At 38.0% G+C, this 27,848-nt stretch overlaps 2 protein-coding genes across 3 annotated transcripts in view; both read left to right on the forward strand.

Annotated features, from left to right (window-relative positions):
* The first annotated feature begins 361 nt into the window (after positions 1–361).
* Positions 362–2,575, forward strand: LOC122397343 (quinone oxidoreductase-like protein 2). Its single transcript, XM_043396467.1, has 8 exons — positions 362–660; positions 954–1,187; positions 1,250–1,441; positions 1,520–1,701; positions 1,817–1,908; positions 1,982–2,096; positions 2,180–2,309; positions 2,419–2,575. Exons 1-8 carry the CDS (start codon positions 430–432, stop codon positions 2,470–2,472), a joined length of 1,230 nt encoding a protein of 409 aa, XP_043252402.1. The 5' UTR covers positions 362–429; the 3' UTR covers positions 2,473–2,575.
* A 6,497-nt stretch (positions 2,576–9,072) lies between these two features.
* Positions 9,073–27,848, forward strand: part of LOC122397308 (FK506-binding protein 5-like) — a 45,222-nt gene continuing 26,446 nt past the window's right edge. For both annotated transcript variants that reach the window (XM_043396419.1, XM_043396420.1), the window contains exons 1-2: positions 9,073–9,393; positions 18,265–18,325. In XM_043396419.1, the coding sequence (XP_043252354.1) occupies positions 18,292–18,325 (34 nt within the window). In that variant the 5' untranslated portion in view covers positions 9,073–9,393; positions 18,265–18,291. The remainder of the gene's footprint in view (positions 9,394–18,264; positions 18,326–27,848) is intronic.

The raw sequence follows: 27,848 nt of genomic DNA on the forward strand, positions 1-27,848 counted from the left end.
CGGATAGACAAGCTTTATATCAAACCACTATTCGATAGATGAAATATATTTAAATATGGCAAATCGATTAAAATGAAATCCGTTATTATTTATCATTTATTTCGTAAAATCGGTGATTGAAAATAATTAAAACTATCGAATAAAAGAATCGTCTTCTTGGTAATATTATTCCTTGATTTATACATAAAATAATCTCATAGAATACTACTTAAAGTAGGCGTTACATTATTATTAAGTGTCTAACACTATACTAAAGTAAACTTATTTCGCATCGTGTTTCGATTTTACTCATTGATGTTCAAATTTTAGTTTCATGCTATACTAGCGTTGCGCGTGCGTGAATACCTACCGAAAACTTAAATTAGGCTCTTTAAAGATTCTGGTTATGTTCCTACGTATTTAAATAGTATTTATATATAATTGGGAGAAATGTCGGCCTCGGTAGGGAGAAGAATTTTAATGCGTTTTTGCAGAAATCACTCAAAGATATTGTCAACGCGAACCAGAAATGTTAGATTTATTTCTATTACGAATAATAACCTAAACGATTCCACAAAAGTTCCGGCTTCTGAAAATGTTTATGCCGCTGTATTAAAAGAATTCTCTAATCCGCTTGTTGTAGAAACAATAGAACCTCCTAAAATATCACAAGCGAATGAAGTAAGTACGAAAATAAAAAAAACACTTGAATTAAGTATTTTAGAATATGTTTTAATGTAATTTTTGTAATGACTTACAATATGATCCATCGTATTATAGTTGTCATAAGAAAATTAGTAAACACATGTTAGTTGATATAGATATTTCAAACTAAATTATTTTTTATAATGCTCTTGAATTGCTCGTAAATTTGCTCTATTTCAATGATCCTTTTACATTTTATTTTATGGGGTGTTAAACAGCTATACAATCATATTTAATTTTATATGCGACACAAGAATTTAATTTAATAGGTTCTCATCGACGTTAATTATTGTACTCTAAATGCATCAGATGTCTTGTTAGCTAAAAATTTGTATACATCTGAACAACAATTGCCGATGGTTCTTGGTCATGAACTTGTTGGAAAATTGATTCAAGTTGGAGAAAAAGCACAAAAATGTGGGTATAAAATTGGAGATAAGGTTGTTGCTCTTAATAAAGACATTAACGGAGGTTTAAGTGAACATTGCATAGCAGAAGTTAGCGTAAGCAAGTTTCATTAAATTAATCAACTTTGTGTACACCAAATTATAAATGAAATTTATAGGATATCTGGAAAGTGCCTAGTGAGGTAAAGTCACTAGATGCTGTGTGCTTACTTAATGATTATGTTAATGCTTTAGTTGCATTAGAAAGGAAAGTTAGCATTCAAGAAGATGACATGATTTTAATTAATGTTGGTATGAGTAGTATTGGTTTAGCAGCAGTTGATTTGGCTACAAATGTATATAAAGCTCAGGTTAGATTTTAATGTAGTCACAATATAAATGTGTTCTACTAGAATTTAGAAGGTTAGCTATAGCAGTTATAAATTCAGGTAATAGCTGTTTGCGCTACAGAGGATGGAGCAGAACTTGCCCGAGAAAAAGGTGTACTTGCCTCCTTTAAATTCAAAGATCGTAAATTATTAAAACAGATAGAAGAAGTAGCTGCTGAGAAAGACATTAAAGCTATTTTCGATGATGCTGATGGTGAATATTTTAAGCAAGTTCTAGATTGGTAAGTAGTCGGTGTTTTTTTAATAAGAATTGAACTCAGGTCAGTTTTAATGATTCTTACAAGAGACTTTGATCTAGTAACAAACACTGGTAGTTGCTATGTTGTATCTTTTTAGCTTTACTGCTGTCTACAAAAGTGGTGCCACAATAAAAGATTTGTTGTGTGAAAATAGTTTTGCTGTGGTGGTACATCACCTTTCACGCGAAGGTATATAATTAGTTTGTTTGTAATGATGGTGTAATGTAGGATAATTCATATATTTATAATCCTTGTCACAAAGGGAGGATAATAATTGCTGGGACAGCAGCAACCATGACTAAGACTGATTCAGATCAATTCAGTGTTAGTGGATTTAATTTAAGAGAATATAGAAAACAAAAGCCTGAAGAATATCGGTATAACATTTATTTTTAAACATAATATCAAGCTTGAAATTATTTAATGAAAGTTATTATAATGCTTTCATTTATTTAATTAGTCAAGCCGGTGAAGATGTGTTACAATTTTTTGAGGAGGGCCTCATTAAACCAACTCGTGTGTTAATTGTTGGACTGAATAAAGTAAATGATGCATTAGAATTTATTCTTAACAGCAAACCTACAGGAAAAGTAAGTGCAAAGTTACTATACAGTTTATAATTTTAACAATCGATTATTTTAATTCCTACTGTGAGCAAATGTTTGTGTAAAATTAAAAAAAAAATTGTTAATTTCTCAGGTTATTGTTGATATAAAGAATAAAGAAGCTGAGGTTGAAAAAGTGACAGAATAATATAGAATACCTAATCTTAAGGCAGTGAGTGAACTAAGGTTTACAAATATGCAGAGTTATTATTAATTTTTTTTAAAGAAATACAATAATTGATAAGGCAGAGACACTAATTGTAAGATACTATGCATAAGGATCAATTACGCTTTTTATTAAATATAAAAAATGTTAACAAAACGTATTCATGTATTATATACCAAAACCTTTAATAAATTTATTACTTCTCTATAATTAAGGAAATATATTTATTTACCTTTACTTTGTTCAATAATTTTTATTTTTTATCGATCTTGTCTTTTAATTAATTAGAAATAATTGAAACAAATAATACCGTACCAATATGCTTACAGACACTCATCGCAAGTAGAAATAAAGAGTAATGGTCAGACACGTTAGACAAGCCATAATCGCGCTTGAATCGTTATCTTGAAAACAAAGGCACGCGTGAAAAAAAATTTGTTTTATATTTTAGATTCATTTTTTTATATATAGTGACTATATTGTTGCTTGTACCATCAGTTTTCGGACACTATAGATATATGTTATTAATTATTATTTATCTTTGTATTTGTTTTACTTTAAAGAGTATTTGTTTTTCTGAGCTAAAAAAGTTTAATAAATACTTTATTTGAAGGATATCGAATACAGAAATGTTATCTCGATATAGTTGAACAGTTTATTTTCAAATTCATTTTATGACATTAAACTCAGTTTTGAATATTACATACTGTAAAAAGTATACACAAAGGAGAATAAAATACCAAAGAATTTGTGTACCAAGTAATTTCCATGACAGTCAATATTCCATTCTTTCAAAGGGCTACGTGTTTGCACAACGTTGAGACAAGAGAAAATTGCACACATACGATTGTTCTTAGGTAGCGGTATACTAACTCGGTCGCGGTCATTATCGGTTGCTCAACGCCCTTTTATCAAAACTAGAGCATTTTGTTGCGGAGCTACTGACCAACGATCGAAACTCGAGTAAAAGTCTCGAGAACGAGTCCTTCATGATAACGTCAATTATAAATAAGTTCCTCTAATGATAATGATTTTGTCTTCCTTTGCTATCTATAGTATTTGCAGATTAATTGGACAGTGAATAAAAAAAATTTGTTTTATTCCTAGATTAGAATCCATTAACGAACGATACAAAGGCTAGTTTACGTACGAGTTAAACATTTTTTGTACCCGTTATTCGCGAATAAAATTTCCCCCACTTGGATTACTTCCAAACTTCTTGTGTAATGTCGAACGTATAGGCGTTAATATTTATCACTCCGGCTCGTACATTTTTTACACCGTGTTTCGCAACGACCTTTAGTCTTTATTAGGTCCTGTTCCAATCCATTGTTTCTGCGAAACCGTTTTTATTAGAACAAGATCGAAGCCAGGTTTCGTGGTCACCTTGGAAATTTATGCTTCGCAGAGGTATGGCTACGCGCGTTCCAGACACTATTTTGTGCTTTATTCCGCCACAACGAAGGACAATTAGAATGCCTTCATATCGTTAATCATATAGTCGGTTCGGGTTCAAGGTAGTATCTCCTGAGGTAATCGTGGGTGTGGTGAACGCGATTTCAAAATTCAATTGTCCAGTCCGGCACGATAACGCGAGTCCTTATGTAAATCCTGCTTTCTCTATAAACCTTGCCACCGACATGTCACCGATGTCGGAGACAGAAGAATTGCGAACATTGCTTTTACCTGTGTTTCAACGTGTTATTAATCGCGAGCGTTTCCCGGGCCAATTTTCTTCTTGGTAGGTCTACGCTAGTAGGAAAAATGATGAGGCAACGATGATGACATAGTCATAAAACTTTAGAGAAATTTTTGTTCACGATCTGCCAATCATAAATATTAAATTCTTCTTCCCCGAACACAAAATTGCCTCTCCTTCTCGTTCTTCGTTTAAGCATATCGCAATTAGAGCCAAACGTCTACACTCTGTACCTCTAAAACATACAAGCGCACGGAGACGGCCAGGCCTTTCAACGTGTCCTCCGGCGAAGTACTAAAATGAGATTAAAATTGGCGTACAACATTGATTACGTTTACAGACGGCTCCCGGAGTTACTCTTCCAGGAGAGTTTGATAACAGACGTAGCAAAGGAAGTAATTAGAACTCGCTTGTCGTCTCTTTCATCAGCGCATAACTAACGAGAGACGTTCCTCTTGTCCGCGATAGGAAATTAATCTGTCGAGCGTGCGCGATGATCGGTAGATTGATCGTGGATCTGGCCTCGGTTGCAAAACAGGAACGAGATGTTAGAGGCAGGAGGCGAGAATAGGTACGTGGAGAGAAACGAGTGGGAGAACTTACGACAGTCGCATATCCGCGTAGCACTTACGCGGCATTTGTCGCTCTGTCCGCAAGAACGATAAAAGGAAATGGCCTCTGCGGCTGCGTATCTGTACAATCACTTTTGAGACCACGGTTCGCCTAGATATGCTAATATGATTAGAAAAGAGCAAGGGACATTTGCAAGACTTTCCTTTCGGCTCGACCGGTAAATTGCTCTCCGTTATCTGGCCACACGCGTGAAACTGCCCTCTGTACGCAATCATTTTACAGCTGTTGAAATTATTCATCGACCCTTGAAACGCTCACAGTGTCCACGAACCCCTATTTATTGGCCAGATATTTTCATCGAAAACGATTGAAAGGATCTTTCAAAATCTTACAGGAAAATATAAATCTTTGTATTATTACGGATACTCAGCATTCTGAACATTTAATTCTATTTAAACGAAAGACTGGTCGCTGGTTATACATTTCTGAGTTCAATGTCATTTGAAGGTCACTTTGTTATACATCATTGTATTCGGTTTAACTATAATACCACAATGATACAAATATGTGATCCCACTGAAGAAAACGTCGATGACCTAAAAATCTTGGAAAACATGACCTTGAGAAAAATGATCCAAATGTACTTCTTGAAACGTTGAAAAGTGTAACCTTATTACCCTGAACGGTTGGGGGTAGTTATCAGTATCTTAATAAAGACGATTAATTTAATGTCACTTCGATCAAACATTTTTATTTTCCGACGAATAGAAAAATTTTCGAACTTTTAATCTTTCCAGGCCCACATCACTAATGTTCGTAACTATTTTCGAACAAAAGTTGCCGCATACTTTTTTGCATTACATTATTCTGTCTCGTGTTTCCGCGTAAATTACAAAATTAGAAAATCGCTGCGAGTCCTCTATAAAACGAAAATTAATTCCTCGGTGTTCCATATCTGCGTCGAAGCAGGAGTTACACGGAAATTGCAAACGACGCTGGTAATTATGATCGCTTTTCTATGCCTCAGCATAGTTACGGGGCACGGTCAGTAGCAGCCAATAATAAAGTTACGACAGACCGGCGCTAATATTATGCAGAGACCATGGCTCTGCTCGTATTGTTGTGCCAGTCAATTCTGGTAGCACACAGATATCTCCACCGACAATACTACCCCATTGCCCAGCATTCTCGGATGATAACACTTTCACCGATCACGTTGACAATAATTAATCCATCGTCGATAAGCTCGAAACGTTTAACGACTCGATTCGAACTAAAAAACTATTTTAACGGTAGTCGAGGAAAATACTAAGACATTTTGCATATTTCCAAGCGGACTCATAATCTTATTTATACAAACATTTTTAACTAATTTTACTTATTTTTTATTTCTAAGGATTTGTACAAAAATTTGTGCAAAAAATCCCTTTCTGTATTTATTATTTCATTCTCGAAGGTCGTAAAAAGATCGATTAGTCGCGCGTAGCCTCTCAGTTTTGATTTTCTATACGATTCTGCGCGTTGTAGATTCCGCAACGCTCCGAGAAGTTTTCTTTTTTTCAAGATCTGTCGTACATTCTAAATGCCCTATCAAGTTGTATGACGAATGACACTCCTGTCGCGCCACGGTTCGTCAGGTCGACCCGCAAAAGAGTGATACACTAATAACTGGAGCAAAGCTTGTTGTGTAAGCTGGTGGGTGGCCGCCTTTCTCTGCTGTTGCCAGGTTTAATACGGTCGTTGTATGCGAGAACAACGATTCCTCATCTAGCCACGGGATCAGATTCTTTTCACGCGGGGGACATTAGAGGAGAGATCGGCTTTGTGTAATAATTAGAACGGTTACAGGATATTTTAATTATACGCCACTGTCTCGATTCTGACTGGAGCGTCGGGATACGGGTTATTACAAAGTCGATATATCGCCAAGTAGATCACGATCTCGATGACATTGATAAGTCGATTACCAGCCGATACGCGTGGCTCTTCAAATTTAAATAAAATTTACTTACGTCATTGTTGTTCTTGCAAGACGAGCCGTTTTCTTTTCGTCGAAGGCAGCCCACGGGGCAATTCCTTTCCCCGATTGGACGGAATTGACGGAAAGTCAACTGGTTTCGCTAGCAGTACTGAATTCGAACGGCGAAACAAGAGGTAACGAGTGAATTGTCGCGAAGGCCATCCAGCTCACTTTTCCCTTGCACTTTTCTCAGCTGATTCTTGGTTCTCGTTACGGCACTCTCTTTCTCTCCACCTTCCTGTCTGTTCTATTTTCGTTTCGATCGTATCCAGTCGAAGGAAAAGTATGAATTCCAGTCGTTATCTCAATGCCGTTCGCTACTCTTTTTTTTTTTCTTCAAATGTACGATTCGATCTATTGTTTCTGGATCAATCATCGAACGTACTTTTGCGCTCGCCACTTACCCGAACAAGAATTCCAGTCACACGAACGAAAAGTTTCAAGCAGTGGGGATAATCAGTAGACTCATTACATAAACTGCTTGTTCCCCGATGGGCTCGTATAAATGGAGTCTACTGTACTGTAAACATTATACATGCGATATACAAATGAAAAATTAAGTACACAGACTACAACGTGGGTGATGGAAGCAGCGTACAGTTTTGTATCACTCGCTATTATTTTCTATAATTCTTATATAATCTAAAAAATAATACTACAGTAATAGCCATTCCTTTAGTGTCATATTTTCCGTTTTGCTGTTAAGAAACATAATCGACTGAAAATTTCTTATTGTTTCATAAGAAAAATTAAGTGATGTCTTTGTCAGTTTTTTTTGGATATTACTTTGTAAAGTTTATTCGATATTTTAACCCCTTAACGTACGATTTAATTCCAAATAATTTTTCAAACGTATACTATTTAATTTTGTTTAAATTTGTTCGTACAAGGAATGGCCACGAAACAGAATAAATTGTTTAATATCTTGTGAATGTTAAAATGTGTTGATCTTAATATATAAAATTTAATGTCGAGTGAGTAGCCTCATGATTGTAAAATTTGACATCGAGAAGGGGTTAAGTAAAACAGTTTACGATGACAGATATTTACTATACTTTTAATATAACTCAATTTCGATCAGAGGCACAAAGCGTCCGAATATTAATATTGTTAGGCTAGTCTAGCGATTTTGAACATCGAAAAGACCGTACTTTAAGTTTCCGAAAAATGTACTTTCACGTATCCCGTAAATCGTGATTCCTTCGAAGATCCTTCGTAGATCCTTCGAACGCCATTTACCATACTTGTTTCAATATAACTCACTTTCGATCAGAGGCACAAAGCGTTCGAATATTAATATTGTTAGGCTAGTCTAGCGATTTTGAACATCGAAAAGACCGTACTTTAAGTTTCCGAAAAATGTACTTTCACGTATCCCGTGAATCGTGGATCGTTCGAAGGGCACCGGCGATTTTTCCATCTGGACGCGTTGTTCTCGCATCCGGGTGACATTTTCGCCAGTCGAAATTGCATCAAAAGGTAGGTCGGCGTGTTTCCAAACTGCGGGTGGCAATTTATTTTTTGTTTCCCGATCGGTTGACCGATATCCTTGGATTTTGGTATCCCTTCCATGGACACCGGTGACAGAAATGTTGAGTGGGATAGAGAGAGAGAGAGAGTTCGCGACGACAGGGAGGTAGCCAGGGAGTGCGAGCGGGAAGGAGAGAGAAAGAACGGATTTCGAGCTGACAGGAGGGATAAGAAACCCATGCACGTACTCGGTTTCCAGTGGAACGACGACTTTAGTCTGACGACCGCTTCCATGGAGCGAGGTTGACGAATCCCGAGGTGGATCCCGGCGAGCCGTGTACCCTTCGAGTGTCTCCGGGCTGAGGAAGGAACCTCGACCTTCTGAAAATCGAGTTTTCACGCCGGTTTCACAGATATCCGGCGAATTATTCGACGAGTGCTGGACCGTTTCGTCGTAACTCGTGAAAGTGTCCAGCCATTAAAGAACAGGTGTTCCTGGCGTTCTAGGCTGTATCCGACTGGTCGAGAGAGTTTCAAAGCGTTTCTAGGATCGTTCTGATCACGTTCGAGCGGATCCACGATCGTTTCGCGGTGTCGTCTTGGAACCAGGTCTTCCAAGCTCTTGAGATCGAGTCTTAACGGTGAAACGTCGAGCTAATCGTCCGGGAAACCGATCGTCGATCGCGGCACGTGCCGGTTTCCACGCTTGGCCCGAGGATTCGTGACTCCGAAGAAATCGTCGACGTGTTCTGTGCAATCACGGTTATTTTCGTGCCTGCGCGGGAGGGAGGGAGGGAGAGAAAGGGAAAAGGAGGGAGAAAGTGTTTACCGGTGACGATATCTCAGGTGGATACGTATCGAGGGTAATCGAGACGATCGCGTGTAATCGTTGGTGGTGTGCGGGATCGACGCTCGATCGGCAGGATCGAGCATGCGGGGCTCGCGTTTCGAGACAGAATGAGTTGTGCCGATTGTGAGGAAGCTCTCTGCATTAACATGCGCGAGATCCTGCGTGCTTCCCGGGACCGATAGCTAGTTCTGTCGACGGGCAACCTGGTGAACGCTCCTAGTGCCGTTGATCCTCCAGAGGTCGTCGAACGAGGATCTATCCCGAGGGGACCAGGCTTCCAGGATACTTCAGGTTCGTTGCTTTCTCTCTTCTTCACTCATTTGCACGTGGTTCTATGCAATTGTACATTCCCTCTCTATTTAGAACAAATAATTCGAGCATCCTTATGTAAATACAGGGTGAAAATATTTTCTGTCCAATATAACGTTATTCTCGGAGAGTTTAAAATTTTTTTGCTCACATTTAGTTTTAAGGATATAATTCTCTAAATATAAAAAACCGTAAAGGAAAGTATCTCGTATCTTAAGGGAGTGTTTCCATTCGGGGACGTTGGTTTCCAGCGATTTTTAAAACGAAGAATTATTTTAATTTTTATCATTACTCGAGTTATTATGATAGAAACGCAACGATAGTGATCGTAGTACGGTTTTCTACCTACTCGGAAGGCTCCCGGTACTTCCGACGTTACGTTACGTACAGCCAATCGAAAAACAGCGCTGTGTGTTTTCCGCACGTGCACATGAAAGCGGCGGAACGATCGAGAGGTACATATCAGGAAACGTTGATTCCGATCAACGGTCAGGTAAACAAGATTAATCGAATGTTAAACGTTTTTTAATCCCCGTGTGTTTCTCTCGCGTCTCGAACGACTTGCTCGCGTTTAATTCGTCGCTTATTAACGATCGTAATGCATCGTCGGAATCTCGACTTTACGATCCGCGTAGTCGATTCGCGGTATCGATAGGAAAATGAGCCGAGTCGGCTGTAAACGTGCTCCTTGCCGCGGAGTAATTCACCGACGTTACGTAATTAAATCTGAGATCGATCCGTTGGACAAATGCCAAATTATAAACGAAACTCAGGAAACCCGATAAAGATTTATCAACTCGTTTGATAATATTTTTTTTTTTCACGGTTAACGGTTCTACACGCTGTTAGGCGACCTTTAGAAAGAATGCAGACATTTGAACGAGCAGTTATCGAAAATGAAAGCTAACTGGTTACCCAGTTGTCCAGCAACTATCGCTGCAGGCAGTTCTCGTCGTATTGGCACGTCGCAACGGTCAGTATCCTACTCGCGATAGCCCAAGTTTCACTGTTTCGATTCGGGAACAGCTTTTATGTAACCACCCCGTAAAATGTCAACCGTTTGTTGCCGGATCTTTCCGCGCGATTTTTTTAACTATCGCCTGATAACTCCGCCACCGTAATAACATAGAAGGTAATCGTTACGACAGTTATCTGAAATTGCGTAATATAATATATCGGGCGATTTTAGGTGTCTCGATAAAATTTTTATTAACAATAGTGAGTTTACTAGTTCCAGGAGCAGATAAGCGTCGATTCAGTATTTTATGTACCGAGCGGCGAATGCCAGTAGGAGTTCGACGTATAATGCAATTGTGCGATTACAGAAATCCCGTACGCAGCGTGTGTCCAAACTCGAGCTCGTCGGAGATTCGATATTAATTACTTCGTGCAAAAAATATTATGATATAGTAAGCAGTTTTATTTAACTTAATAAATTGCGAAATCGATCATCGTTAACCTAGTTCACTATCTCGATAAAAATCAACCTTGATGAGAACATCTTCATTTCGTTGAACACTTTCACTGCCTATGGCGACCACGTGTTGTATATTCATTTTCTTGCCGGGTGGTATCGAGACCTCCGGTTACCAACCCTACGTTTCCTTAGGGCAAAATAATACTACAATTTTGCAAAAACGAAAGATCGAGAATTTATTCGAAACACCACGGGTCACTAAAAGTCTTTCGAACTATCGTCCCTTTGATAATAATTCGTACCTTTGGCTCTGAATGAGAATTAAGTTTTTTTTATCAGTCGATCGAAATATTTCGTTTGATTTCTTTCATTCTTCGTCTGAATTTTTTCATTATTAGAATCCTGTATTCTACCTATAATGGCGCCAAATTTAAAATGTCAACTATATACCGCACTATAATCCGTCTATTACTTCGTTCTTAATTATATAAAAGGAATATCGAAAAGAATCTTTTTTTGAAAATTTTCTTTTCTGTAAAATGACTCATACCATGAGACAATATTTTCCTTTTTATTCCGTTTCAGGACATGCAAAATGATCATTTATAATTATTTTGAAAACGTGTGTGAGATATTTCGATACGAAAAATTATATAAGTCCCTTGCTAAAAAATGATAGAAAAGGACCTAAAAGTATGCATTTTACAGTATCCCCTTAGGTCGAATAAAATGTTTTCTTGTACTTTTTAAAGATATTCCACATAATTCTGCTGTAACGTCGGTTCTGTTTGAAATTATGCAACAACTCGAAGAACTGGATTACCGAAGCGACGAAAAAGAATGGAAAAAAAGGAAAACGTATCGCAGGCTATTTGCACGATTGAAGTAATATGCAAATGAGCGAGTTCGAAAATCTCATTCGCTCGTTTTGCTTTCCTTCGTCCCGACACACGTAATCCACTTTCGTCTCTTAGATAATACGCGTGGAAAATATCTCGCGAAGTTTGTCGATCGCATGATTATCCGGAAGTGGTTCGCGTAGTATCGATTACTAGCAATGACAATCGACGCGTATCGATTTCGCATTTTCTCGACGCGGGTTCCGAGAGAAGAATGCGTAACGAAAAACTAACAAGTTGAAAAAGGATTACTCTATTTTCAAAACAAATATTTCACGAACAACGAATCAGAATTTAATCGAGATAGTATATTGTTAATGTATTATTCGTTTGAAAAGTTGTCTGAATAATTGATTCTTTTGCTTTCAAATGCACAGCAAGACTGTATTTAATTTCTTATATTAACTGTTTACGTTTAGCAAGTTTTTCGAGAATCGTATGAAAAGAAAGTAGAATTTCAGATTTCTGACAGGAACGTGGCCAGAGTTCCAGCGGATCAGCTTTTCACAATTTTTTCTGAAAGAGAATGTACCGACAACGTTTTTTCTCTTATTTTTCTCGGCTTATCGACACCGTCGATCGATAGCTCTCTAACGATTATCGATACTGTGTTGCGCAACGGTGTTTTTACGGCGCGAAATGGATTGTGGGACTTTCATGAATGTGTCATATTACGGAAAGAGTATGGTCACCGGCTGCAATTCCTTTTTCGCTTTTCTTTTCTTTTTTCCACGCCCTAAAACCGCAACTGGGAAACCTTTGTCGGTTGATTAGCGACACTTGCCCCTCGAATTATATAAAATACCGCTCTGGGGATCCTGATACGGTAACTCGATATTCTATTTTTCTGTCCTTGCAACCAGCACGGCACGCAATGTTGAATTCTACGCGTAAACGTGTCCCTTTGGAAATACGTGTGCGTGATCGACGTGAGAAACATTCTTGCGCTGTCGCGTTCTCACATCTGGCCGGATCGGGTATTATCAGAATTTCGTTCGCGTTCCTGGACACTGTGTAATAATATCAATACCCTTTCTTACGATGCCCCTAAGCGAGTGCTTATTTTGCTCACTGGTCGATTCAGCCCTGGTAATTTTCTTTGGGCAACATCGAAATGCAGTCGCGGCGTGTCGCGATACTTCTAACGAATTCTAATGAATTCCTCGAAAGTGTCTGGGCAAGAGAAGCACCGCGACAAGCGTGATTTATCGCCTATTTGATTTTCACGCGGCCAGCGCCGAATAAATTACTGTGTTTTGAGCCACGTTGCCAAATAAAGTTGTTGAACCATGCGATACGCTCAAACGGATCGAGGATCGCGCTCGCGCGATTCGAATCGTTAGAAAATATCGTCCAAAGGAATTACACGAGGAACAAAAAATCATTCGGTAAGATCGAAAGTATTTATCATGTCGCGACCAGAAAATTGACATTTCACGGAACCTAATGGAAGGCAATGCTTTCGCAATGATTTCGTAATATTCACTCGGATATATTAAAGAGTTGCATTAAATATGGATAACGTTACTTTCTAAATGCACGATAGGACATTTTTTTTATACCGCGGCTGGGAAGCCAGCAGGATATATGCGATTAATTATCGTTAACACTTTCCTTTTTTTTTTTTTTTTTTTATTTCCAAATTATTGATCAGACGCAGGAAATCGGGGATTTAGAACATCAAGAACGTAATCAAAAATAAATTCGATGCAGTGGCTCGCGGTCGAGCGCTTCGATTCGAAACGATTTTATGGAAAGTGAAAGCAAACGTAGTTTCGTGTGATCAATTAGTCTTTGTCTAAATCATCCGATTCCCACGATGTAATAGAACAAGTAACGCTTTAAGATTGATCGAACTGATTCTCTGACGAATGCACGTTCAGCGTATCTTCGTTCGTATCGTCCCTTCTAATGCAAATATTCCTACAAATAAAGTTGCTACTTTATCCATTATATAACACTTGTAGAGCTTAACAGCCGAAAATATGTTGGATCGACAAAATTTTAATGAAGTTATATTATTTTTTATTCAGTCGTATCTCCCTTTTACTTTGCATAATGTAGGCTCTACAAACGATGTAAGCAAAACTGGAGCTTGCAATGCAGTGATGAACTATAAAGAATATCGAATAAAAAGTAATTTTATCCTGTAGCTATTGAAAATTAAAAGAGAAACAATTTACGGTTTCTAGATTGCGATTCATTCATCGTATGATCTAGAATCGTCCGTTCTCCGTAGCCTCGATCGCGGATCGAGAGGCGCTCTTCGCCGTGATTTATGGATACCCGGTTGAATCACGACTCCCCGTTTACCTTCGTTCATCGAGCAGCCCAAAGATTTTCTGGGTCGATAGCAGAACGTTGTCCGGGATTCGTTAACTATTAGACGTAACAGGTGTTCCTTGCGTAAAAAGAGAACTACTTTAGAACTCCGTCCGTCCGAACTTAAAAATTCGCGCGAATACAAACTGCGAATTAACGCGGGTAGGAAACGTAGGCAGAGAAATTCCAGACCAAAGTCTGTTTTTTGGAAGGAGGGATTTATCGTTGTGTTCATCGATTAAGTAAGAGCACTTTATTATTGCTTTATAACGAAGAGCTGATCGTTGGGGCGATAATTAGTATGTTACGCAAGATCGCAAATAAGCCGGATGAATCGTATGGATGGAATTATATGTATCCCCGGGCCGTGAATGAACAGCTGTCGATTTTCGTGAGAAATCGTTTTCGCCTGTGCATTTCGCGAAACGAATGTAAATTTTGTACGCTCGATGTTTGCGGACTTTCGGACGCCTGACAATTTTTTGCAACCGCTTTTCAATTTTTTAACGACGCCAACTTTCGTAGGAGCTAGTCGTTTTAGAAATTCTTTCAGCGAACGCGCTAGCAAGCGACTATACTCTAATTTAATTGGCCGCTTGGGGCCACTTCCTCGATCGCGAATCAGGTCAGCGATACGAGTCGCCGTAGGTTTGCGCTGCAGGAATTTTAGGAATCAACGAATTCCGAAATCAAGGAATGCCAAAGTTTTCGAAAGTATGGACTTGGGACGTTCCAGGATTTTTAAAAGTTCAAGATCGTGGGACTTCGGGTGTTTTGGAAGAGTATTGGAACTTTGGAATCTTGGTTTTCCGAGACGTTCGGACTTCAGAACGCTGGAAATATAATTCAGGATTCTAGCATTTTACTAATTTGGAAAACTGACATTCGAGAACTTTGAAAGGTTGAAGCAAAGTCAGTTTATATTAATAATTTTCTAAGACACACAAAATAGAATGTACAACAGCGAACATCCTAATAAATAATTGTATTACAAACTTGACTTTCATTCGGTTTTGCCACGCAGACGTAAAAAGGTTTGTCGATCTTCACCGGTGATCTGATCTAGATCGCAAGGTCTCAGGCAATGTCCGGTTGATCGACCCAAAGCCGGAAACGAGAATCGTTGGTGGAGGTTTGGCTGCGATTCGAACCGAGAAAATGGTTTTCTTCGAAACGAAGAAGCGAACCGAACGCGATCGTGACTCGCCACGAAAGGGAATAAACTCGCGGCGATCGCATTGCTCGATCGGATCGGTTTAGAAAGTCCGGGATGCGCCGCGCTTCTTTAAATGGATTTTAAATCCGTCTGTTGCGAAGTGAATTCTTAGCTGTGTTACCTTGACACTAGGCGACACTATTACGGGATATAGAAAATGCGAATAGAACGACAGGATGACGGCAAATATTTAAATACAACGTAGGAACAGATCGGAAAAGAACCACTATTACTATAAGTAAAGGTTAATTTTACGTTCCTGAAAGAATAGATGTCGATTGTGTAAAATTCTGCAACGTAAAAATAGTAAACTTTGAGGAAGAAAAATTAATATTTTAGACAATTTCAATGAATGATAAATCTCTAGGCATAGAACAGTAATTTAAATTTAAATAATACTTAAAGTATTTAATATAAATACAAATTTAAAAATATCTGAAATTTAACGCGCTAAAAGAATTTTTGTTCAAATTATCAGAATTATCGAGTATGCCCAAAGAGACACTAGACTTGAACGAATTTCTCTACAGAAGCGTTCTCGTTCGTCCACTTGTTGCTCCATGACTTCCATGCAGACGTCCTTGAATTTTCTACTTTCGAAAAAAAAAAAGAAAAAAAAAAATAAGAATGCCAAAAGTTTAACGTATGCTAAACGAACATTTCACGTTGACCGCGCTCAATATGGAATTCGCTTTCCTTCTTACCATGGAATTAGAACCCAGCCTGTGGAAATTGCTGAATACAATCGAGCAAATCAGGCGTGTCTCGTTAGGCGGCCATTTGTTCAAACAGCGGTTACGAAATGGAAGTCGATTTTCATTCTCGTCGATCGCTTTATTCTCCATATAGTGACCTGAAAAATTATCAGCAAAATATGAAAAATTAGTGAAATTTTTTAACAAGAATTTGTCCTGCTTTGCTTGCCATTCACAAAATGATGTAAAACTACAATATTATTACTGTTTAAATCGTAATATTACGATGACTGAAATAATAAAAATATGGTAGCTAACGATCTAGTTAAAGAATTAAACGATTTTTCGTGCGCGTATGGAGCTTGTGTTTTGGTTTACAAATGAATTGCGAATAAATTTTCGATTTGCCAAAAATAACCGAGTAATTACACGCCATCTAGCAAGAGGCGTGGCGCCGATCGTTTCTAAAGTGTATAACGTCTGCGATACGGAATCGGGGAAAGTCGTTCGCCATGGAAACGAGTCACGGCCGATGTGCCGGTTTTACATAAGGTGAAAATCGTCTTTAAAGTGAAAGAGTGCCGCTGTGGATGCAAAAGCGAGAAAGAAACGGAACAACGGTGCATACGACCTTCTCCTCTTTACGAATCAAATTATTCACACACTGGCAACCATCGGTTTATATAAACAAGTACGGAATAAGTCAGCTGTACCCACAGTCGCCAGCAAAATTTAATGAACGGACAAAGGAAATAATGCTTGGTTTTTAATCGTTTCGATTAAAATTACTCGCGTTTATCGGTAGATACACGGTGGTATTTTGTCGTTCTCGACAACTATTCGAAGTTACAGTACAAAAGATTATAGACCAGGACCGATTACGAATTGCACGCACGTTAATAGCGACCGTGTTCCTCGATTTCGTATTCACGTCGGTTCTTCCTTCGAAGAGAGGGAACTTGTACATTTTCGTGATTTGCCACGCGAAAGACTGTATCACTGGGTGGCGCTCGATGTGCGTCACTAGTATTACAAGATCTGATGAAACTATTTTACGTATTTCTTATTGAGAACTCGATTTCGTCCCGTGTCCACGTCTGTGCTCCCAGAAATGTTGCAACCAGATCGCTTTTTCCACATCTCTCGTTCGTTAGGCGATACGGTCCCATATCTCAATAACACGAAAATGGTTTTGTCACCTTTTACTAACGTTATAGAAAACAATATAGGGGACGTTCACCCAGTATTGAGATTTCCTTTGAACAAATGGAAAACTATAAGAGATACATTTGATGTCGTTTGAAGGTCGAAGAACAGTCTTAGGCTACGAGGGAAGAAAGGAAGGACGAAAGTCCTGCAGCGTCAGCGGAAGCAGAAAAATGGAAAAAAGAGTCCGTTGTGCTAGAAATAATTCCGGACGTGGAATTGCGTTGGTAGTTTTGTGTCCGTAGAGAGCACCGTTACGCGCTAGTGTATACGTGCTCGACCTGAATTATTTCCGCTGCAACGCGGCCATTGTGCCCAGAACGAGGAGTTTCGAGTGCGCTGCGTCGCCAGGGATCGCCTGCACATGTTCGAATTTCGTCGAACGTTCAGCACGGCCACGTAAGTACATATGACGAAATGGGAACCATCGAGTATGCGAGTTTCGCTCGAATTCTGCGCCCAATACGGTGGATAATAACATCTTGAAGAGACGAGGCGTAGCGATCGAGATTGCGCGGGAAATTCGAATTTAAAATGTTGTACTTTTCATACACTCGGTATTCCGAAGTACTTGGACGCATCTACGACTCGAACGTTTGGCTGCAGATTAAATATTAACGATACCAGAAGGAACAACGCGTTCTTCGAAGCTACCGAGCAGCTTTACCTGGAAATATGTGAAGTCACTGACAGACAAAGGCGACTTCGTTTGCCTGAGAAATTCTTCCACGCCTCCGCGCGACATAGCTGCAGTCAGCATCACTTAGTGTCACATTATTGTTCATCTTTCCTGTTTTGCGTAAACCATGAATGTTTTGCTCGATGTTTCGTCATTCGATTCGACGAATTATACTCGAAGCGCAATTCACGCTCGAAGCAACTAGTACAAAATTTTCCGTTCGTAAATACTATTCATACATGTTCGTTTAACCATTAACAAGATATTGTAAATATTTTATCTTGTAATAGTGGTTTAAAATATAAAAGCTATAATTAAGTTAAGCAAGTTTCATTTTCGCAACTATTTTAATCGATGTCCGACCATTTACAGTGTAATTGTCAGCTGAAAACGATTAAAATTATTTCTTTTGGTTTCAGGCTGAAGGAATTGATCACCTGGTAGCCATGAACCTCGCGCTGCATGGATTTTTGTTGCAGGGTGAGTCCTCGGTTAATACTTTCCACCGTTATTAAGAACCCCGTTCGTTCTTGCACTCTGATCTTGAATAATTTCAAGAAAGAGAAGTTTTTTTTTTCGCCTCGCGTAAAAGTAAACGAACTTTTACACGAGCCAATTTTCCAACCCTCTCGCGAGTCGCATACGTTCGCGTTCGTTGCATGCATATGCTCCCTGACACGAAATAAAGCGAGTGCAATATGGTGCATCGCGCAAACAATGCACCAAAGAGGAACTTGCACTCTCAGATCGGGGGTTGACCTAACTCAACTTCTCTCGTTGCATACAAGGTTCTCGAAAGAGGGTACGGAACAATGCACGGAAGAAGTGCATAAAGCATGCAGCCGAGTTGCATTGCATCTTTCTGCCGCGTTGTTTGAACACCTGACTGCTGGAAGCCAGGACCGGAGGAAATGGCTATTTGAAAAACTCGATAGTAAATAAACATTTAAATTTTTCCAGCTGTGCACGAAATTTTCTTAACCAGTTGATCACTCAGAAAATAGTAATATTTCATTAAATTATGCAAATTGTTTCATTTTTACATATCTTTGGCTCCCTCAAAGGTGCAATTGGAGACATCTTTAACGTCAGAGAGATCCATTCTATGTCCCACTTCGTTATTAATTTCCTTTTCATGCAATTTTCTAGATCCTTAATATGAAGGTTCTCATATTATACTTGAAAATGAATCTGTGATTGTTTTTCCAGCTGCTTTCGTCCTTTTAGTTAAATCTGCGTAGGGTTTTTAGTATTTGAAGAATAGTATGAACAATTCATTGTCGATGGCTAACAGAGCACATTTAGAGTTAGATTCTACTGCTAAATTTTTTAATCAGTTGATGTTTCAGTCAGTAGTAGTATTTCGAGGTTCAATTTTAACAATAAATTATATGAATTGTGTAATTGTTATATATCTTTGGTCCCTCCAAATATGCAATTGGAGAGATCTTTAATGTCAGAGAGATCATTGTTGTTCCATTCTCTGTCCCACTTCGTTATTAATTTCCTTTTCATGCAATTTTCTAAGTCTTAAAAATGAAGGTTTTCATATGTACTTGAAAATGAATCTGTGATTGCTTTTCGTTTTTTTAGTTAATTCTGCATGGATTTTAGTACTTGAAGAATAGTATTGGGATCGGATACTATTGCAACATTTTAGAGGCCTACTTCTTGAACTATGTTTAGTGCATGCTCGATTAGCAGGAGTTCCACCCTGAAGTTTGGTGCCTCCTCTGAGACATTGGTTTTTGTTGTGGACCGTATTGAACTGACCGTCGCGTCTCATCAAAGACGAAGGTATTGAAGTCGATTCAGAGCTCGATCGCATCACAAGTTAGAATAAAATCGACAACAAGTGGATGTACCGATCGTCCCACGTGCTTCGACCGCGATGTTTCACGGACGGATGTCCCACAAGACCGCATTCCATTGTCCAGACTCAGCCGATGCAACTTCCACTTAGCTCCTACATAAACGCGAATATATGCTAACGACACTCGCACAAAGTGGTTTCGCGCGTTTGCGATAATCACTGTTGGTGGTCAAGAAACGTGGCTAGTCGAGCGCACGCGGGAAATCTGATCAATACGAACATATTTGTGCAACAGCCCTAAAAGTGTCTCATATTTACGAGTTCTTTTTTAATCGCAATTTACGTGACATCGAAACTAATAAACTTCTATATTTTAAAGTCACGGAGAAGAGAAAGGTTACCTGAAATTTTTGTCTAGCTGAAAAGTGATACAACGATTTGGATCAGTGGTATTTAAATGTAACTCTATATTGTAAAATTTCTCAAAACGCCCAGGCCTGAACGGTGTTAATAGGATCGCGAACCGAGCGGCTCGCGAATGTACGCGGACAAAATCATAAATTGGCGAACAGACGGGCGAACAGTGTCGCAAATGAATCATCGGTAAATACGTTTGTGATGCGCGGGCGTGCGTCGCCACGCATGCGAAGGAACACCGTTGCCCGCAGCCTTGTCGCAGCCAAGCCAAAGAAAGTTTTCTTCGATGGTGAACGAACGAGGTTGCGTGGCTCGCCTCGAAGCGTGAAACATGCGGAAGAATATTTTTGAATGATTGAAACGGTACAGCCGTTTCCGCGTTTCAATTAAAATCAACAGAAACAAATTTCGTCGGTGAAAATACCGTTACGGAGGCGAAATTCAAAATGTGGCATTGTTTTCCTTTGAACGATCAAAATTTGTCAAAATCGATACCGTTCTTTAACAAAAGGATTAAAATACGTAGAAAGTAACGACGATATCAAAATAAGAATTTCGTACCTAATTTTTTTTTTCATTATTTAGTAATTTTTTTAGTAAATTCATATCCAGATTAATTTTCATCGGCCAATTGAAGATTATCAAAATAAGAATTTCGTACGTAATCTTTTTTTTTAGTATTTAATAATCTTTCTTATTGAATACGGTATTTTGCTGTACCTGATCGTAAATTCATATCCAGATTAATTTTCATCGGCCAATTGAAAATTATCAAAATAAGAATTTCGTATCTAATCTTTTTTTTTTATTATTTAATATTTCTAAATTCAAAACGGGGCCCCCATTGTTTTCCTTTGTTAAAATCGATATCATTGTTTAACCAAGGAATTAAAATATGTAGAAAGTAATGGAGATTATTCCTGTACACTTTTATACTGTACAAGTATAAATTTTCTTGTTTCGACTGTGTGAAGCACACAACTACCTAGCACCGTAAGGTACAATGTAAAAATGATCGAATCGTTATGTCAGATTACTGTGACATTACCCCTGGTCTCTTATGCAATTGCGTGGACAGTAACGGAAAGGTCGTCAAAAATACAAACTCCTTCAGCTAGTTGATCCTAGACGCTACAGGCGTATAGAAAGTCTTGAAATTGTCCAGTGGTGCTATAAATAACCGGCTCGCTGCAAAGAATTTTGCATAACGGACTCGATAGAATCTAATAGCCGATCGATCGAAATAATTAACTTTCGCTGTCCCGCGTAAAAACGCCAGTTCATTAATCATATGGCCGATGTGACCGCGGCGTTATCACGATCACGTAACAATCGAGGATTAATTATTGCGAATCAGAAGTCACTGGCGTGAAATCAAATGAAATTAATCCGTGGAGACGGTGTTCGTATTGATTAAACGGTCACCTGTTGAGGCCAGCGTTCGTCGAGGCGTTTCGCACGAGGGTCGTTCGATAAGTCCTCAGAAAAAGATGGAAAAACAAATTATTTTAGGTAGAACTTTTGGAACTTTTCAACATAATCTCCTTTTAGCTCTATACACTTTTCCTAGCGCGTTTCCATTCGAAAGGTCCTTTTTTTATGTTTAGAAATAAAAAAAAGTCACTGGAGAGGGATGTTGTAATAATTCGAACTTTAATTCCATGATTTTGCCCATCGAAACTGCACAAGTGTACACCCATGCATTGTCTCGATGCAAGAGGAAGTTCCTTGCTTCAGTCGACAATAAAAATGAAACCATGTGGTGGATATAACCGAGACTTTGACGATTGTTTAGCGAGTCACGATGTTTACTAAAGACAAACCATTTTCGATACTACGAGCGCCAGGTCTCGGATTTTCTAAGGACTCATTAAACGAACCTCGTATCAACGCGTTAGAGAAACAAGGAAGATCGTCGACTTAACGTTCGATTCTCCCGTGAACGGGTGCACAATTTTCTGGAATCCCATTCGACTCGACGTGGTTCTTTGACAGTCTGTCTGTCCTTCTCTGGTTGCCTGTCTGTCTGACTTTTCTCCTTACGTAACCGCGTAACTGCGGCGCAAGGATGCGGTTAGACCTTTCGAAGCGTGTTTCTCCACGGTGCCGATGTCACGTAAGACGCGTGTTAGTCAGTCACGATCTTAATTTCACTCTCTCACGTTGCCGAATAATTGGTAGTAATAACGCCATACGCACTTCCACTCCGCTGGGAACAATTTTTCATCGACCTGTCGTTCCGTTTTTTTTCCTTCTTTTTTTTTCATTCCTAACAACGCTTTCACGTCGTTTAGACCCGTTCAGAAGTCTCGTTCGACGGAAGGAATCGATACCAACTCCCGTTGTCGTGCAAATCTTATTCCGAAACAGCTTTTACCGGCTCGCAGTGTGACGAGTGTATGGGAATTTGGAGCAATATTAATAACTCCTAAACTATTCAATTTTCGAAACCTCTAATACTTTTTTCAAGAGGATACAAAGATGCCACCGATTTACGAAAAAAAAAATACAACTTTACTAACAAATTTAAGATCATCTTAATTTTTTATTGAATAAAAAGTTTTTTGCCAATTTTTTCGTTTACACTTGCTTGAAAAAATTCGAATTAATCAGCTGGAGTTCATAGAATATAGGATCAAAGGATAAAAAATGAACACTTATTTGAATTTTTTCTTTAAATATATTTTTTAAATCTGATCGATTCGTATCTGATTGAAGACGCGATTCATCTATTATTACATATTGTTTAATATCGCTGATTTTGACTAGTTCTTTTTCGGTTTGAGCAACCTTGACCACTTAAAATTGATTTGCACATGAAGTTTAATTAACTTTTTTTTAAACTCAAGACAAAGTTGATGAATATTCAACATAAAAAATTGGGACAAATTGTTAATATTGTAAAGAAAGGTCTTACAATACTAAACGTAACTTACAAAAATCAAATTAATTAGATAAACATTCGACAAGTGGCACATGTTCAAAAAAATGCACCGAAAACTAGAATAAATTTCAAGCATTATTTTCGACAACAAATTGGAAAATTCACTACAAATTGCGGGTAGTATTAAAATCTACGTTCCTTTATTAGTATTTTAGGATATAATGAGCTATGAATTTTAGACTTCAGTTTTTTTACTTTTAACTTGGCCCACATTGACCTCATTTTTATCGCCTATTTTTAACAATTTTCATTAGTCGCGTCCATTATAAACTGCGCTATAAAAAGATGGGACACTGTGACATTTTCTCTCTTTTGAAACGATATATTTCATCGCTTTTGACGTTTCTACTGTCATATTCGCAAGCATGGACATTAATTATTTTTCGGTTTTTCCATACGGCTACTTCCGGGTTGCGTGCGTGTAATCGTATTCAATTATACAGCCTGTTAAACATATTCGTGCATCAATAAGTACGTGGAAGCCGTTGAAAGCTACGTTGTTATCACTGGGTTCTAATAAAGTGTACCAACCGTGACGAGGAATGTCTAAAAAAGGAAAAGGAAAGTCATTGCGAAAAGAAAATAATTCGAGCTAGCATTCGCAGTACACCGCAATAATGTTAATTCACTATGTATATTTTATATATTTTTTCCATCGCGCATTTTGATACGTCCGAGAGAATGAAATTATGAATTTATTATGAAATTTCTACCGTTTTTGGCACTTCCATGTTTCACATTTAATTTTACAAAGGTGTTCGGCCACCACTGGGAAAAATTTTAATAGGAGATTCTAGAGGCCAAAATAAGACGAAAATCAAGAATACCAATTTGTTGATGGAGACTTCGTTAAGAAATTATTAATGTTTAAAGTTCCATACCGACCGGAAAATTTTTCGGCGAAATAAAAAATTTCAAATCGTCCTAAAAAAAATATTTTCGGCTGCGGGGGTCAATTACAATCATTTTTGGTCAATACACATACCCTCGAAATCTTACGTACTTTCGAGGAAAAAATTCCTTACCGAAAATATAATTTCGGACCAGAAATGTCACCCCAAAATTTCATGCGAATCTTTAAATCATCATAACTCCTGAACGGATTGGAGGATTTTGATGTTTTAAAGTGCTAACAACGCGTATTTTTGTGAACAATATGTGGAAATTCCAAAAATATTCGAAAAGTTATTCCTTAACCCCGCAAAACGAGAAAAACCCCATAAAAATGGTCCAATTTTCAAACAGCTATAACTCCTACAATAGCGAATATATTTCATTGAAATTTTGGGGAGAACTAGAGTTCATGGATACCTACAAAAAAGTATTAAATATCTTTTCTGTACAGCGCCAACCAAATTTATTAAAAATGAAAAATGAATTTTTAAGAATAATCGGTAGCTGCTGAAATTTTACGGCGAAATTGAAAAGTTTCAAATCGTTCTAAAAAAATTATTTTCGACTGTGGGTGTCAATTACAATTATTTTTGGTCATTAGACACATCCCCAAAATTATACACATTTTTGAGAAAAAAATTCGAGTAAGTGGACAAACTTTTTACAAAATTAAAAAAATTCAAATCGTTTTGGAAAAATTATTTTCGGTTGCGAGGGTCAATGACAATCATTTTTGGTGAATAGACACACCCTCGAAATCCTACGCACTTTTGAGAAAAAAATTCGGATAGGTGGGCAAATTTTGTTAATAATTTTCAACAATAATTTTGTTATTAACTTTTTAACGAAGCCTCAATCATCAAATTGGTATTCTTGATTTTTGTCTTAGCTTGGCCTCTAGAACACCCTGTATAATGTTTGTATGATTTTTTGTTTAAATTTAACACGTAACATCGATGCTGTATTGATTAAATTCCAGTGATTTCCATTTTCATCGTCCGCCCATTTACTTTTGTCCCTGACCGTATATACTGAACTCCGCCCAATGTACGAAATAAACAATACATCGTTATTTTAGATTCCCGTCTTCGACGTCGCTTTACGGGAGAAATATTACGTAATAACTTTGCGTTTATTATCAGTGTTTTGCTGCAAAAGTCTCGCTATATTTCTGTTATCGTGTCGGCTCGCCTTTTAATTTCGTCGTTGCGAAAGGACGCGTACTCGAAATCCTGTTTTTCAGGATACCCGGCAATCTTTTACGCTCCCCGATCATGATTCGGATTTTTTACGAATCACCGTTTCTTCCTTTGATTATTTAAACGAGCACGCTTACAAAATTAAACAGTTGCGTAGGCGTAACGGAATTGTTGTTGCATAAACATTTTCTATAAAAAGAATTACACGCGATTTTTGTTGCTTTCGGTTCGCCTGACGCGGACGGAATTTCCATTCGTGATTCAGGATCGTTCGCGAAGCAAATTTTAATTAGGCGCACCTAAATCTTGCGGTTACGAATTCTAAATAAGAATAATACGAAAAAGCATCGTATATTGTTCGGTAAAATATTGAAATCGAATCCCCTGTGAATTGGCTTTCTTTCTTCAGAATCAGGCCAATGTTTGTAGAATTCTTTGTCTAATCGTTCTCTGTATCAATATCCTATTGGCTTTTCTTCCCCGGCGACGACGAAAATCTGAAATGAAAATTCCAGAGAAACGGAAGCGCGTTGAGCGTCTTGAGGAGCGAAAACGTGTCTTCCTAATTAATTCTAATTAATAGTCGACAGGGAGAACAATGGTCTCTTTCACCGAAGGCTCTGAACTTCGCACAACGACCTTTCCTCCCTTTGAGTTTCACCTTGCCTGCATTGTCTTCGGCAGGGAAATCGAGTCTGTGGTTTCGATCGGCGTAAAAACGAAACGCGTAACGACGAAACACGGCGAACCACGTGATAAAGAAATCATTCCGTGTCGAAATGTCTTCTTTCTTTCGTTCGAAGTTTCACCGAAAAGGTTTACGTAGCGAAGTTTTATTGGAGTCAAATTGAAATTCACTGGTCACTCAAGGCCGCAGAAGTATCTTCGCTATTTTCTCTTTTTTCTTCGTCTATGGTAGAAATTCGTTCCATGCAAGGAGGACATTAGGGATTTTTGATTCGCTGTTGAAATTCGATTTATCATCTCTATTCATCGGACCAAAATTGGTCTCGAAGAACTTTCCAAAAAGTCGACAGTATCGTATCGTGTATTTTGTATGAAAACTTCGACACTACGCGTAAAACTGCAACTATTTACAATTGGGGCATGCATAATAAGCGCTTGTCGGAGGCAAACATTTTGTTCACAAACGTCAGGAGACTTCAAGGAACTGTTTGGAACAGTCCATGGTCCGAAATAACACCTTTCAAAGGATTTTTATAATTTTTTAACGATGTCCAATTAATCTGTATTTGTTTCACGCATTGGGATTTGTTTTTAAAATATTTTTTTAGTCTATTGAGATTATCATCAGGCACGGATTAAGGGGGGAGCTGAGAAAGGCTGCAGTCCTTGATTTTCAAATCATTTAAAAATTTATCAAAAATTGTGGAGAGTATAATTCAAAAAGAACAATATTTTAATATTTTAAAATAGAATGCCATTCTATCAGCACAAAGATTTGTCAAAAATAGTGCTGTCTCAACGGGAGGACAATACTTTCAAATATTGTGGAGATTAGGGATTTTTGATTCGCTGTTGAAATTCGATTTATCATCTCTATTCATCGGACCAAAATTGGTCTCGAAGAACTTTCCAAAAAGTCGACAGTATCGTATCGTGTATTTTGTATGAAAACTTCGACACTACGCGTAAAACTGCAACTATTTACAATGGGGGCATGCATAATAAGCGCTTGTCGGAGGCAAACATTTTGTTCACAAACGTCAGGAGACTTCAAGGAACTGTTTGGAACAGTCCATGGTCCGAAATAACACCTTTCAAAGGATTTTAATAATTTTCTAACGATGTCCAATTAATCTGTACTTGTTTCACGCATTGGGATTTGTTTTTAAAATATTTTTTTAGTCTATTGAGAGTATCATCAGGCACGGATTAAGGGGGGAGCTGAGAAAGGCTGCAGTCCTTGATTTTCAAATCATTTAAAAATTTATCAAAAATTGTGGAGAGTATAATTCAAAAAGAACAATATTTTAATATTTTAAAATAGAATGCCATTCTATCAGCACAAAGATTTGTCAAAAATAGTGCTGTCTCAACGGGAGGACAATACTTTCAAATATTGTGGAGATTAGGGATTTTTGATTCGCTGTTGAAATTCGATTTATCATCTCTATTCATCGGACCAAAATTGGTCTCGAAGAACTTTCCAAAAAGTCGACAGTATCGTATCGTGTATTTTGTATGAAAACTTCGACACTACGCGTAAAACTGCAACTATTTACAATGGGGGCATGCATAATAAGCGCTTGTCGGAGGCAAACATTTTGTTCACAAACGTCAGGAGACTTCAAAGAACTGTTTGGAACAGACCATGGTCCGAAATAACACCTTTCAAAGGATTTTTATAATTTTTTAACGATGCTCAATTAATCTGTACTTGTTTCACGCATTGGGATTTGTTTTTAAAATATTTTTTTAGTCTATTGAGAGTATCATCAGGCACGGATTAAGGGGGGAGCTGAGAAAGGCTGCAGTCCTTGATTTTCAAATCATTTAAAAATTTATCAAAAATTGTGGAGAGTATAATTCAAAAAGAACAATATTTTAATATTTTAAAATAGAATGCCATTCTATCAGCACAAAGATTTGTCAAAAATAGTGCTGTCTCAACGGGAGGACAATACTTTCAAATATTGTGGAGATTAGGGATTTTTGATTCGCTGTTGAAATTCGATTTATCATCTCTATTCATCGGACCAAAATTGGTCTCGA

Source organism: Colletes gigas, unplaced genomic scaffold, assembly GCF_013123115.1.
Source record: "Colletes gigas isolate AHSC1104 unplaced genomic scaffold, ASM1312311v1 Colletes_gigas_Sc00009, whole genome shotgun sequence".
NCBI lineage: Eukaryota > Metazoa > Arthropoda > Insecta > Hymenoptera > Colletidae > Colletes > Colletes gigas.